The 15,801-nt window shown below is 36.5% G+C and overlaps 1 protein-coding gene across 4 annotated transcripts in view; it reads left to right on the plus strand.

Annotated features, from left to right (window-relative positions):
* The window catches only part of Stxbp5 (syntaxin binding protein 5), a 133,743-nt gene that overhangs the window by 44,391 nt on the left and 73,551 nt on the right, over positions 1-15,801 (plus strand). For all 4 annotated transcript variants that reach the window (XM_006984440.4, XM_006984439.4, XM_016002943.3 and 1 more), the window contains exons 5-8: positions 3,369-3,503; positions 4,728-4,791; positions 10,214-10,297; positions 12,338-12,461. In XM_006984440.4, the coding sequence (XP_006984502.1) occupies positions 3,369-3,503; positions 4,728-4,791; positions 10,214-10,297; positions 12,338-12,461 (407 nt within the window). The remainder of the gene's footprint in view (positions 1-3,368; positions 3,504-4,727; positions 4,792-10,213; positions 10,298-12,337; positions 12,462-15,801) is intronic.

Raw genomic sequence — 15,801 nt, forward strand, 5'->3', positions numbered from 1 at the left:
AAAACGGAACCTTGGAGGGAAAGGAATGGTAAAGGTGTAGCTGAAGAAAAGTTGGAGCTGAAATAAGCTTGTACCTAATTCATGTACAATCGGTCAATTTAAAAACAAGACATTAAGAGCCAGACATGGAGAGAGGAGGGGTCCAGGCGGCCCTACCCCTCACTGCTGAACTGTTCCCCGTCAATAGAGCAGGGAGAGAAGGGGTGATTGCCTTCATTTGTGTCCCCTGCCTCACTGGTGACAGTCTTAAGCCAGGGCTCATGCAGATAGCCCAAATTCATCTATAAATCAAGAGACATTGTAATCAGAAGCTTCAAAAGGTTGTTCATGATTCTAAAACTTACATGGCAAAAGAAAAATCTAGAATAACTGAGACTGTATAATTTTGAAAAAGAAATACAGGGTGGTAGTACTTGTTTTACTAGGAACTCCTGTGCTCTCCCCCCAAAAGTGCTAGAAATTAGAAACGGTAATTTCCAAGAGAGAACAAATGGACTAAAGCCCATAACGAGTCCAGAAGTCCATGTGTGAAGAGAGGCACACATGTTCAGTGGCAGGGTAGCCTGAACTACATGTGTGAGGCGCTGACTTAAAAACAAAGCATTAGAGGTGGTTCAGTGGGTACAAGGACTTGCCCCAGAAGACTGGCTGCCTGAGTTTGATCTCCAGAACCCATGCTAGAGGAGACAACGGATTCTGGAAAATTGTGCCCCAAACTGCACGTGTGTACCATGATACAGACATATTCACAGGTACATACCCACCACATATACACATGCACACACACAGACAAACAAATAAACAAATAATTTTTTTAATTAAAAAAAAGGGGAAAAAAGAGCTCTCTCCCAACCTCAAATCTTTCATGTCTTGCTTATTTTGGAAACATGATCGAAAGATAGAAAACATATTCCAGTTGTTTATAAAACTTACAGGAATAGCAAATTTGGGGGAAGGAGAAACAAATAAAAACCAATTTTAAAATAGCAAGTTTGTGTAAGTGCATAAATAGGGGCTTATGTGTGTGTGTGGAGAGAGAGAGAAAGATAGACAGACAGAAAGAATATGAGAATGAGAGCATTGGTATGAATTTGGTTTTGATTCAAGGCAGTATTTTAGCCTTGTGGTACATGGGACTGTATGTATTCCTGACAAGTTTTTCTGGCCTTTTGAAACTTGATTTTATAAGTGTAAGAATTTATTTTCCTATTTGATTTTTATGTCTTTTCTTCATTTTCAACTAACATAAATTTGACTTATGATAGTAGTAGTTCAGCTATCAGCTGCTGCATAAGAAAACATCCTCAAGCTGAAGAGGCAGCTATGATGAGTGTTTCCTTTGCTCATAGTTCTGGGGGTGCGGGGCAGAGTGGTTTTCTTCTGTCCACAGTCAGCTGGACAACCACAGTTAAAGATGCCTCCCTGTCAGACAATCTGGCCAGCCCTTCTCAAGTGTCCTGGCTGGCTTTACCTGTCCTGCCTGACGTTGTCTGTCTTATGTGGAATTCATCATGTGCTACCTGGGTTCCAAAAACATTGAAAAACAAATTAGGACCAGGGTTTGGTTCCTAGCACCACATGGGTCAGGTTGCAACTACCATGTTGTACATCACCATGTGGATGCTGTAAATCAAAGACAGGTCTTCTGAAAGAGCAGCCAGTGCTCTTAACTGGTTGCTGAGCCATCTCTCCGGCCTGAGAATATAATTTATTTTTAATAATATATAGCTAACATTCATTGAATATTTAATGTCAGGCCCTGTTTTAAGTATCTAAAATGCTTTGTCTTACTGATCATTGATGGATACTGTGAAGTAGGTGTGTTTTGCTACTTAGAAATGGAGACTGAAAAGTTGAATAGTTTACCTAAGACTATATGCTAATAAGTGAGAGACTTGGAACTTGAACCTAGGCAGTCTAACTATTGCTCATGTCTATATGTTAACTAGAACTAGATAATTTCTCATAATTCCTAAATCCATAGATCTGTTTAAACAAAAATGTTAGGCAGTTTTTGAGTTATAAGTGACATGAATTAAAATGTAAACTTAATATATACTGTTTAAGTTTTGATACATATCTGCACACTCTTTTGAACCATTATCACACCTAAGATACTACACTTATCCATTAATCCAAATTTCTTCCTTTTCCTTATCCCTTAAGGTTTTCAAAAAGGTGATATGGATTTCTACTGCCTTGGAAATAATAAAGTACAGGTTGATCATCCCTAATGTAAAAACCTGAAGTAGGAGGTGATCTCAAGTCTGAAACACTAAGTACCCACATGATAATAAATGGAAAATTCACATGACAATAAATGGAAAATTCACGTTGAGTACCCACATAACAATAAATTGAAAATTCTACACTTTACTTCATAGTACAGGATTAAGTCAAAATGTAGGCACACAAAAGTTGTACAAAATTACCTTCAAACTATATATACAGGGCATATATGTGATTTCAATCAATGTTGTGTTTAGACTTATGTCCCATTCCCAGGATATCTTATTATTTATTTATTACTATTTCAAAATATGAAAATATATGAAATCTAAAACACATTTAGCCCCAAGAATGTCAGAAAAGTAATACTTAGGCTGTACTATAAAATTATTTTGCTGATTCAATAGGTATGTTTATAGTTTATTATAATAAATTCATATAAATCCTTAGAAAGAGTACATTTTATTATATAAAACATTAAAAACTTCAAATATCTAAACCTTAAGGTCTACCTGAACATTAACACTAAAAAGAAATAAGAACATAAGCTATATTTTATTGTTTAAATATGTATTTTCATCTTGCAGAATCTCTGTAATAAAATTGTGCATTTATGGAAATAGCAAACATGGAGTGTGTTTGCTCTTGCCAGAGACCAGGCATTACGTTGATACATAAAGTCTAGAAGTTGTTATTCTCAGTTTGTATTGTAGGTTTATTATTATTATTAATTGTTTGTTTGTTACTATGGTTGAGCATTGGCTTGTACGTTAGATCTGTGATGTACTCATAGGAAGAAAGTGAATAATGTATTCAGATATGAAACATATTCTTACTTCAAAACCATTCTTTCTTAATCATGCCATACTGTTTAGTGTAAGGCTATATGTTTAACATACAAGTTAAATTTAGCATGATTAAATATCAATCACAGTGAATAGATGAATCTGATTATTTCATTGTCATTTTTGCATTTTCTAATTATAAATATAATTATTTTATATTTGCCTTTTAAAATTATATATAATTATTATGTATAGTAAATATATAAATTATTTCATAAGAAACCACCTAATACAGTCAGGGAAGTGTATCAGATATTCTTCTAATTCCCTTTCTGTCTGTGTTTTCTCTTGTAGGGTTACATTTTGCCATCTGCCTTTCCAGAGTAAGTGGCTCTATGTGGGCACTGAACGAGGTAATATACACATTGTCAATGTGGAGTCCTTCACACTCTCAGGCTATGTCATTATGTGGAATAAAGCCATTGAACTGTAAGTTTGAGCAAATATTCCATATCTGAAATTATCAAGTGTCAGTATCTTATAGCTTTATGTTAGTGAATCATTGTGGCATTGATGTGTCAGGTATTCCTGATATTATATGTAAATCTTTTGATTTTTTCATAAGTATTATCCTATTGTCATGACATTTAATAACTTTAAACTTTTTTATGTTCACATATATTTATAAATGTATAATATTATTCAGTTTCATCTGTGTATAAACTGTTATATTTAATAGTTGAAATGCAGTAGTTATTCCTGTTAGGTTGAAAACATTCATTTTTTTTCTTTTATCTTCTAATTCAATTTGTTTCTTTAACCTTCTAATTATTTTTCTTTTATATCTTCTAATAATCACCCAATGTAAATGTTTGTTAAAGTTAGTATATCACCAAGATTAACAAAAATCAGATTGAACTGTGTTGCCAAGAATTTGTAGTGCTAATTTCTACGTCCTAGTGTTTTTTGTATCATCTCTTTTTGTAAGTTTTAACGTACAATGTTGACAAGACTTTTTAAAAATTCATTGCACACCTTTAATCTTTTGACAGAGAAAAATTTGTGACATGTCTCAGATAACATTTTGGTGTAGCTAGAGTAGTGTGCTGAAAGCCAGTTTTTCTTTCTGTGACAAAGATGTTGCTACCCTTCCTTGGAAGTGTGGGTTTTCAGTTTTTTCTTTGAGTTGATCATAACATCTAGTAGGTAGAGATGGTCTAAGTCTTCACAGGCTGAAGGGGTGCATTGTCCCCAGCCTCCAGCATTCATGAATAGGGATATACTTTTTCTAAATGCATGGGCATTGTTCCAGTAATCTTTACTTATATGCTCTCTCTTTCTCTGGTATATGTATAGGTACCATTAATTTCTGGGTTTTCAAAAAATAAAACAGAAGTTTTTTCAACTTCTAGTATGAGCTGTAGAATTGGTTGGGATATCCCAGCTGACACCTAGCATTAAATGTTGCATTATTTTAAAATATTAACTTCATAATGAAAAGAGATATAAATATTTGACTAAATTGAAATCTTTCCTATATATAAAATGCAATTATAAAGTTTATTAACTTACAGGCTTATGATTTTCATCATTTTTTCTTTGATTGGCAACTTAACTATTTTCTTCATAAATTGATCTTTTTATTGTGATGATTTGCTGTGACTTTTAATTGAGTAAAAAACCTTATTTGTTATGTTTTGTTTTGTTTCTCAGGTCATCTAAATCTCACCCGGGTCCTGTTGTCCATATAAGTGATAATCCCATGGATGAGGGGAAGGTAGAATTTTTTCTAAACAAACATTTGTTAATTAATCCATGCTGTTTTGACTTTTAAATATGCAAACTGTCCTAGGACTGCACTGTTGCCCAAAAATTGAGATTGGACCAAGGTTTGTATAGTGAGTAATGTAATTGCTTGTTACTCATTATGAAGAACAAGGTGAAGAATTGGAATGATTCCTAAGTAAAAGGATTAAAAATCCTAAAGCATAAATAGAATTTAATAAATATAAGGTATTCATTTGTATTCGGCTGACTCAGAATATTTTCCCTGATTTTCAGATAATGTAGACAGGATTTTTGAGGTGGGGGGTAGGGGAGGACAGGGGCAGCATGTGACTTTTCATTTAGTTTACAGATTTTATTGTGCCTATCATATATTACATTATCTCAGAGTAGTCTCTGTAACTCAGCTTCCTTAAATTTTTCTTCATAAGTACATCTGCTTAATAATGTATATTATTAGTATATTAATCCTAACATATAAAATCCTGTTTGATTTTTTTTTTTTATACTCATGCAGTCTGTATCTAGCTACGGTTAGCTTGAGTTAATTAATACATTTAAAACTCCTATTTCCTTTTCTGTGAGTTTCCGTTTTCTTACACTAATTGTCTTTCAGGTAGTTCTATTTAATAATGGCCCTTTCCTACCTGTGTGATTTTAGGATCTTAACAGGAATGAGCACCAGAAAGTGTCAGAAATCAAGGATGGAAAACTTTGTCTTATAAAGGGATTTGACTCAAATATTTTCTTCTCTCAGTTAGTGAGAAAGGGCGAAGCTGTCAGTTATTTACCACTGTTCTCATCCCGCCACTGAAAGACAAAAGCATCCCTGGACTGCTGGGAGTTAGCTAGTGGTCATGGAACTATATGACTGGAAGGAAACTCTACATATGTTTACATACTGTACATTTAGCAAATGTACAGTAGCCTGGTTATTGCTTTGTTTTTCTTTTACACAAGATGCTTGTTTTAAAGCCAAACCTCTGGCTGGAAAGTCTGGTGAATTAACAAGGTTCCTGTCACATGGAGTTACTCACTGAGTCATTTCAACCCTTCTTTGTAATGTCTCTTCCTGTAAGGTGTGTTAGAGTTGATGGAGTTTGGCACACTCTTTTATTTCTTTTTTTTTATTGATTAAAATTTTTATATAAAGTATTTTAATCATTTCCTCTCTCCCCAGCTCCTGTCTGCCTCCCTCCCCATCAACTTCTTGCATTTCTCTCTCTCTCTCCCTCTCTCCCTCTCGGTCTCTCTTTGTCTCTGTCTGTCTGTCTGTCTGTCTGTCTGTCTCTCTCTCTCTCTCTCACACACACACACACACACACACACACACACACACACACACACACACAATGAAAATCAAAACAAACAAAAAATCAGTAAGACTAACAGAAGCCAAAACAAAGTGAAACAAAAAGCCCCTCCCCAACACACACCAAATGGAGTTTGTTTTTGTGTTGTCCAGCTACTCCTGGGCATGGAGCCTACCCTAGACTATGGTTGATATACCCAGTGTCACTCCATTGGAGAAAACCTTTCTTTCCCAGCAGGTATCAGCTGCAAATAGCTTCTTGGACTTTGTGTCTATTTCCCCTCCTCGGGGCTGGTATCTTGTCTGGGATCTTATCTGGTTTGAACCTCTGCAGGTCTTGTGTGTGCTGCCACAGTCTTTGAGTTCATGTGTACATCAGCTCAGTTGTGTCTGGAAGAATGTTTCCTTCAAGCCCTCCACCACCCCCAGCTCTCACAATCTTTTCGCTCCTCTTCTGCATAGATCCCTGAGCCTGAAGGGGGAAGTGTTTGATGAAGACATCCCTTTGAGGACTGAGTCCAACCTTCCTAGAGTGTCATTCTCATCTTGATGATTTCTCGTTTAAGTGTTGGGTGTGTCTACAGTCGGACGGGGTGACTGACTTTTCCTTAGGATGCAGTCTGGCTCTCTTTATCTTTCATGATATCCTCACTAGAAGGACATACTGAAGCCATAGTCACTGTTTCCCAAGCAGACTGCTTTTTGCTGCCTCCATGCTTTGGTTTCTGTCAGTCTTGTTTGCAGGGCTAGTTTACCATTGTGCTGACTTCTTCTCCACACTTTAAGGTCCAAATTAATAGTACATATAAACAATGTCTTCCCAGATAATTCTGACAGAAAATACTTTCTCTCTTACTTCCATAGCACTTCATGCAAGTGTTCTGGCATGCATGATTCACTGCCTTTGTTAGAAATGCATGTGTATCACTGTTCCTCTGAACCATATAGAGCTGTATTCATCCTCAGTGCAACCACTTGTTTTATTGATTTATATTTGGTGGTGGAAGTTGATTCAGGGCCTCGCACATGCTAAGCAAGTGCTGTACCAGTACTCTCTATCTCCAGGCTTTTTAATTGTTTGATTGTGCAGGATTTCAATAGGTAGCACAGATTGGCCTGGATCTCACAATCCTTTTGTCTCAAAGGCTTCCCAAGTGCTGAGATAACAAGTGTTGATCACCACGCTTGCTTATAAGAGAAAAAGTAGGACATTAGTGAGTGATTCGCAGAATTATTTTTATCTTTCTAAGTTATACACCATTCTAGTAGGAACAATTCTTTTTAAAATGCATTTTAATTTTAATATACATGTATGAGAGTTTCATACATGTATATTATACATCTTGATCACATTACTCCCTATTACCTCCCCGCTCCTCTCTCTGGACCTCTTTTTCTCCCCCACAAGTCCCCATCCTGTTCTTAGGGTTTCCTGTTTTTATTTAGTTTTTTAACTACTGTTGGGTTTCATTGAGGTTCCTTCTCTGAACAGGTTGTGGTTCTTTACTGCAGCATCGACAGCTTATTTTATTTTGTCCCTCCTTCATTCCAGCTACAACGCGGGCAGGCCAGATCTAGATCAGGTGACCACAGTGTCCGGGAATTTATGAGCACAGTAGCCATGTCATGTCTAGAATGCTCTTTCATAACATTTTTTATAGCATTTTTTCCTATTCTTTGTACCCTCTTTTCCATGATGTTTCCCAGTTGTGTGTTTCTGTGTGTGTATGTCTGTGTGTTTTTTTGTGTGTGTCTGTGTGTATGTGTCTGTGTATATATGTGTCTCTGTGTGTCTGTGTGTGTATGTGTCTGTGTGTGTTATGGTAGTGGGCATGATAGGGATGTCCCTCTTAGGGCTAAACACTAAATAGTCACTCTCCGCACTTTGACCAGCTAGAACTCTCTGCATTAACTGCTATCCATGGCAAAATGAAACTTCCTCGTAAGAATAAACCCTGTGGAGACTTTGCAAGGACTTACATAACTTAGGTTCTCATTTTCCTTGTCCTACATCTGTAGAGAAGATCTAAGAAACTTATGATCATTCAACCCTAACCTGTTGGGCATATTTCTAATTTCATTAGGATGTTGTAGCTAGATAAAAGAGGCTAAAAGTTTGCTGTGACCTTCTTAGGTTATTAAAAATGTGAACAGGCAAAGCTAATTCCTTAAAGTTACAAGTCTCTGAAGTGGTGCTTTCACACTTAGAGCTCTTTACCTACATCTTGAGCTGCTAACATAGTTGATCAGTTTGTAAAATTTTCTTTTCTTTATTTCTGAATGTTCTTTCCTTCTCTATGGGACATTGCCATATCATGTATCCAAGATATCTAGAGGGAAAGGAGGCTGTTGCAAAGTCTTTGCAGGAGTATGTATTTCATCTTTGATAGCTCATTTTCTCTTCTCTAAGTCCAGGACCTCAGCCCATGGAGAGTGCTGTCTACATTTAGGAAATTTCTTCCTACTTTAGTTAACATAATCACACTAACCCCTCACAGTATGCCCAAAGGCATTTCTCTTTAATGATTCTAGATCCTAGCAAAATAACAGTCAGTGTCAACAACTGTCACACTGGGCCAGGGGTGTGGGCCAACAGATGGACAGTCCACAGTTTATGAGGCAAGAACCTATCAGACTCTATGGCATGTGTTAAAGGTATAACAGTGAACAAGATAGTATCAGTCTAATGAACCAGTATTGTAGTCTGTAAGAGAGTTCAAATGAGATGTTATATTAAAAAGTAACCCTTCAGACCATAAAAGGATGGAGTATTACTAGAGCATGTTAGAAAGGCATTGATACAATATTTGGTCTTTCAAGGAAGTCTTCCCCAAAGAACCAGTTGCTAAGAGTACGTCTGAAGAATAAGGGGACTAATCAGGGGATTCCATTTATATGGCACCCCACCCCTCACCCCAGCCAGGAAGGCAACCTGTACAAAAGCTTAAATATGGGAGTGCACATGCATGGAGAAACAAACTCCAGAATCAGCAAATGGAGTGTGTTGGGCAGGAGAGGTATGAGGGGTGATTTTGGAGGAATAAGTAGAAATCAGACAGTGATAAATATTACATTGTGTAATGGACTTTTGATTCTATCATGAAAAGAAGAGCAAGGCTGACCAATTTAAGTAGAAGCATACATTTCCCTTTCAGTTTTAGATTTCCTAACCAGTCCTCCAATTACAGTGTGAATTGGTCACAACAGAGATCTTTGTGTATTTTTCCAGGAGGGAAGTATTAGAGAGGAAGGGATATAAATTAGATGCAGAACATGAAATTAAATTGAGTTGATATTTTTGTTGTTGTTGTTGTTGAAGGTGAGACTAGCATTCATGATGACTGCCAGGTCTTTGACAGACAGCTGATTAGCTGTGGTGATCAGGACGCACAGTAGAGAGAGCCAGCAGGCTCCAGAGGGTGTACATAGTCTTGAACATACTTTCTGGTTTAGTATTGGGAAGTAGTGTGGTTATTGGAACTGTGAGCTTGAAATTTATGAAGGAAGGGGATGATTATTTGAAATTAATCAGTGTGTACATTGAGTGAAATTCCTTGGCGATATATAGATCTTTGAAAGTATGAGCCAGGTGGTGGTGGTGCACACATTTAATCCCAGCACAGGCAGAGGCAGGTGGATCTCTGTGAGTTCAAAGTCAGCCTGGGCTACAGAGTGAGTTCCAGGAAAGGCTTAAAGCTACACAGAGAAACTCTGTCTTAAAACACACACACACACACACACACACACACACACACACACACACACACACAAATGTTGAAATATCGCAAACACATACAAATACACAATTTTATTAGTAATTTTTAGAAATGTATTAGGATGTAGACTCATGACTTCAAGAAGTCCGCTTCCTCCATTCAGTATCAGTTGTATTTTGGGTCGCTAATGACGAAGAGCATGTAAACCTGCCCTGCCATGTTGTCATGTGTCGTCTGTGTGATTAGTAACGCCCAGTGCAGGTGTTTAATTATATTAAAGTTTTATGTGTGAAGGATATGAACGATGATTAGCTTTATTGTCCAGAATAAGTATTTTGCAGCATAAAGAAGTCATTCCTCAGTAAGGTGGCCTTTCCTTTCCGCAGCTTTTGATTGGCTTTGAATCTGGAACAGTTGTCTTATGGGACCTCAAGTCAAAGAAGGCAGACTACAGATACACATACGACGAGGTAACAGCAATGTTTATCCTCATTACAGATCTTGCCATTGCTATAATCCGCAGTAGCTTCTCTAAGAATTGAATTTTCAGTTTTAGCTTCGATTTGATGTTAGGTTAGCTGCAAAGTTTTTCTAATTGCATTAAAACACAAAGTTTCTTCTGTTAGTCATATGTTCAGATCACCTTCCTTTCTGGGGAGTTAGAGCACACAGTGTATTGTTGGTACCAGTGAACCTTCTGAGTCATGGAGTTCTCTCTGAGAAACGATGCCATTACATCCACAGCTCATGTTGTAACTGAAGATCCTCACAAGCTCCTTCCACAGAACAATCTGGTACTTTCAGGGACTATTGTCTTCGCTAATGTTTCTCCTCAATTAGATTCAGGTTGCAGTGCTCAGCAGTCATATCCCACACAATACATGTGTTTTCTCTTACTTATTAAAAATTATTTTAAGCCGAGCGTTGTTGGAGCATGCCTTTAATCCCAGCACTTGGGAGGCAGAGCCAGGTGGATCTCTGTGAGTTCGAGGCCAGCCTGGTTTACAGAGTGAGTTCCAGGAAAGGCGCAAAGCTACATAGAGAAACCCTGTCTCAGAAGAAAAAAAAAAAAAAAAAAAAAAAAAAAAAAAAAAAATATATATATATATATATATATATATATATATATATTACATTTCATGGAAATAATTTCACTCTAGTATATATAAAGGTAAGGCTTATATTAAGATTGAGGTTTTATAATGACTTAAGTATATATTTTGGAGCAATTTATCTAGCTACTCTATTTCAAAATTTGGTAGAAATACTTCGAGTCAGAAATGTTGTATTAAATATTGGCATATACTTTCTGTGCTCATCATCATGTAAATGTTTTCATCCAGCCTGTATTAAAATACTATATAATTTTAGCTCAGATTTATAAGCACACAAAGACCCCAAATAAGCAGATGTTGAATTAATTGAAAGTGTTGACTGTGTGTGTATAATAGAACTTTTTCTTGAGTTTCAGTTGAATGCATTCTTGCTGTGCTATGCAATTCCATAGTTCAGCAGGGCACCTTTAAAGTCATTAACCATTAAGAATGAAAAGTGCATCGCCATGACTTGGGAATAAGACATTCAGAGCAAACCCTGGGAACTGATTTTCTGAAAATAAGAATTTAAAGAGAAAATTCATAATTTAGAGGGGAAAAGTGGAGGACAAACACATGTCAGTCACATAAAATACTTTCTGGATGGCAGATTAGAAGTATAATATTCCAATCAAAAAGGATCTTCTCGTGGGTCTGAAGAGATGGCATAGCAGTTAAGGGTCTTCTTGGGTGACTGGAGAGATGGCTAAGAGCACTGGGCTCTTCTCAGAGGACCCAGGTTTCATTATTGGTATCCACATGGTGCCTCACAACTGTCTGTAACTCCCATTTCCAGAGGATCCAGTGTCCTCTTCTGGCCTCTGTTTGATTACACTAGGAACACGCACAGTTTACAGGCGTACATCCAGGCAAAACACTGACATACATGAAATAAAATAATGAAAATGGAAAGAGGGTGGTCTCCTCAGATTAAAAGTCACCTCCATAATTATTCTGAGGTATTGAAATTATGCTGTGATGTTCATCCTGAGGATTTTTCATTGATCTTAATCCTAAACATATTTTTAATTTTAGAATAGATTTTTAGTTCATTTTAACAAATTTTAGTATTTCAAGGTGGCTAATTTCTTCCATCCGACATTGATTGTAACTTGGTAGTTTGTGTTTGGGTAGGGTTTATTCTGATAAGCCCTAAGGACATTCTTTTCCTGAACTTGTCAGAAAATAGTGCATATATCATTGTCATAGCTTCCTAATGCACACTTAAGAAATACAATGATTGGGAGGAATTAAATAGTTTCACTATAAAATGTCTTATTTGTATTGTAAGAGGACTAAGTTATTTTGAAATGTAGTTAATATTTTGACTAGCTAGGAAACTATAAAAATTTATTAATATCAATTACCAAACCATTTATCACTAATGTGATAATAGAATTCTTCACCCTTCTGTAGGCTATTCACTCTGTGGCATGGCATCATGAAGGAAAACAATTTATTTGCAGTCATTCTGATGGTACTTTGACCATATGGAATGTGAGGTCCCCTGCTAAACCTGTACAGACCATCACTCCTCATGGTAAGGATGCCTCCATCTTAAAGACTACCCAAATTGAAATGGACTGTTGTATGGTTTGCGGGCATGGGGGATGAGGGAGAGGCTTTGTTTTAATGAGTGAAGAATATGATCCTTTCATGGAATGAATATTGTAATATCTCTGAATATCATTTCTTCATTTGTCCAAAAGGTAGATGATGTTATTAATTGTAAGAAACTTTAAACTTTGGTCATCTTAAAATTGTCACAGGCTGTTGATGTATATGTGACAATGTAGTTGAATCATCAAGGCCTCAACTGCAGGCAATTTTATACATGTAAGAATGGTGTATGAGTGCTGAAGGTCATCCAGAGTTTGTTGATCCCACGGGACTCAGCAAGCACATAGGCATCCCCCTGCAGTGTTTGTTACATCAAAAGAATGTGATGCAGATCATTTTCCACAGTGTTTATAGTCTCTTGGCAGAAAAGTCACTAGCCGAACTTACTGCTCCACAGCAAGGCAAAGAACAATTGATTTATGGCTTTTCTTCAAAGTTAGAAGGCGAACAACAGAAATAAAGTGCATTATTTTCTTATGGTACATGTGAGGAAATCGAATAGTTTTCTTTACACAGTATAGCAGTCTAAATGTAGATGGCACTCGTTTTATTACATGTTTAATTTTATTTCTATAGAACATTTTCTATATAACTTAATTTTATTATGTCTTCCAGTCACTGCTTAGCTTGCCACTGGCAGTGGCAACTGACCAACACTAAATTTCTGTTACCAGCTAAATTCTGCAGCAGACCCGAGTCCACTTCAGCACATTACAATGCAAAAAGATGTCTTGTGTACCAAACAAGATACCATTTATTCTATATATAGCATATTTGTGATACATAATTTTCAGAATATTAACCACTCATTCTCATAGAATATAATTTAGTTCTTTCTTTTCTCATACTACATTTTCTTCCTTTAAATTTTTAGACTAACAATTGTTAAATTATCTTAAACATACTTTACTTTTAATTTTTTGTGCATTATTAGTTTTAGTCAGTTTTGATTAGTTTGATTAGGTAACCACCTGCACTGTGTAAATAGTGCATTAGCATGGAGGTTAGTGCTACCATGTCTCATGTTAAAGTAGACGTTAATGTGTTCTGTTTCATTGTTGAGCTGCTGTAGACTGAACCCAGGTATGGTTCAACGCTTGCATGGTAGGCAAGCATTCTCCCAACTGAGCTGTGTTTCCAGCCCCGAAGTTAATACGTTCTTGAAAGATGTATTCAGAAGACATAATAAGACTTCAGCATAATGTGGGATTTTCAAGCAGAAAGTCTATGACCTTTGGGAAGCCAGTTAGCATTTCTGAATCTCATTATCATCTATAACTAGAAATGATAATGAAACTTAATCCAATTTTCTCATGCTGTTCTGAGAATTGAATTTATTTATTCAACAAATATTTATTGGCTCTACAATATGATCATAAACTATATAACTGAGAGTACCTGGACATTATGATGTGTGATGTGCATGTGTGATTCTACTAAATAGAGATTTTGGAATTGTATTTACTTTGTGGGATAGATTAGTGTTCCCACAAAATATATTTCTGTTTTCTGCACACACCTGTTTGTTTTTTGTTGTAGGTGATGAGTTTTTTGATTCAAGAAGTATAACATAGTTTAAAAAGTTTGGAGCTTACTGTTAATTCAGTTGAAATTTTTCTCAATGGCATGACACAGCAGATGATTTTTGATTGTCTAAACAGTGAAAGTAGTATTTCTTTTTGTTGTAGTTCTTATGAATATCAAAAACCATTTCCCTGGCAATCTGACAACCTTGAGTCTTTTTCCAACTTTGATATACATGAGAAGCTTTGTAAAGGGGCTGGAGAGGTGGCTCAGTGGATAAAGCATTTATGTGTCTTGCAAGTGTGAGGACCAAAGTTCAGATCTCTAAAACCCTTATAAAAGGCCAAGTTCATAATGACAGCCACCTACAATGCAGCATTCTCCAGACAGAGGCAGGGGATTCCTGGAGCTACATAGCCAGCTAAACCAGCAGGAATCATCAAGTGGAGAGCCATTAAGGAAGACATTAACTTGGAGACTCCATGTAAAAGTACACATATATGAACACAAGTACCCATACATATATGAACATGAATGCATACATACATACATGTACACAATGCATACACACATGCCTTCTGAATATAATTTCTATTCTCTGGGACTTAGTTCTATCAATTATGAAGTTGTAGAAATGAATGAGTTATCAAGCATTTATCAATGTGTGGAACCTGAGCAGAATTTTACTTCACAAATTTACTTACAGTAAGTGCAGACAATGTATGCAGACAATGCTTTGTGTGGTGAACTAGGCTAAGTTCTACTACTCCTTTTTGGTTTGCCTTACTGCTATGACTAAAGGGCTTGTATTTAAGAGAGAATGTTTGATTGTCCTGCCATGGCTATTCCTATCCTGAAACCATCATCTTGCTTACATGATTTGCTGGGTCAGGGAGCCCAGCTCGGTCTGCGCTGTGGCCCTGGGCTGGAGTGGTGTATCGTTAGACAAGAATTTTTGTGATTGTCAGTTTCACGAGTCAGTTGACTCCCTAAGGAAATGGAGGTGCTAGGTAGTCACAATCAATAGATGTCTTCAGTGGGAAATGACCTTTTAATTTTCTAGATGTTTTACATTTCTTGAGCATATTCATCAATTCAATCAACAATTTTATCTGTAGTACATGAAGGGGAGTTTTTATCTGATTAAGAGTCACTGAATTAAAGTTATATTGAAGCTCACATGCCTGAAAATCAGTATTATATATTAAGAATGAAGCATACTAAGAGTTCTATTTATCTACATTTAATTCACCATAAGCCTAAAAATTAAAACCATACCTTTGATTATATAAAGCTTCCTCTAATTTTTATATTTGAAAGGACTTTGTAGACTCCTGAACATGCCCAAATAAGACTTACTTAAATTCAAAGAACCAAAAAGGCAGAAGAATGAATACATGGAGGAATTTCGAAGCTTTCTGTATGCCAGCTCCCAAGGGCAGGGTTGTGCTAAGTTTCTGGCTGCAGCCATCACAACTGGCTTCTGGAGCTCAAAAAGAATCTCTAGGGAATTCTCCTGGAGTGAGTGAGTCACTGGTCAGTGCTTGGGGCATACCCTGGGGAATTGGACTTTCAATAATGCATCATAAATTGTATTCTTCTTGTCTTGCTAAGAGTCAGGGCCCAGATAACACAACCCCATTAGCCTCCTGCTTCAAATGAGCTTCATTTCTACACCAAGTAAGCATAGTAAATTCTCCCAGCCTATTATCTCAAAATAACATTATTAGCATTGG

The sequence above is a fragment of the Peromyscus maniculatus genome, chromosome 16 (genome assembly GCF_049852395.1).
Source record: "Peromyscus maniculatus bairdii isolate BWxNUB_F1_BW_parent chromosome 16, HU_Pman_BW_mat_3.1, whole genome shotgun sequence".
NCBI lineage: Eukaryota > Metazoa > Chordata > Mammalia > Rodentia > Cricetidae > Peromyscus > Peromyscus maniculatus.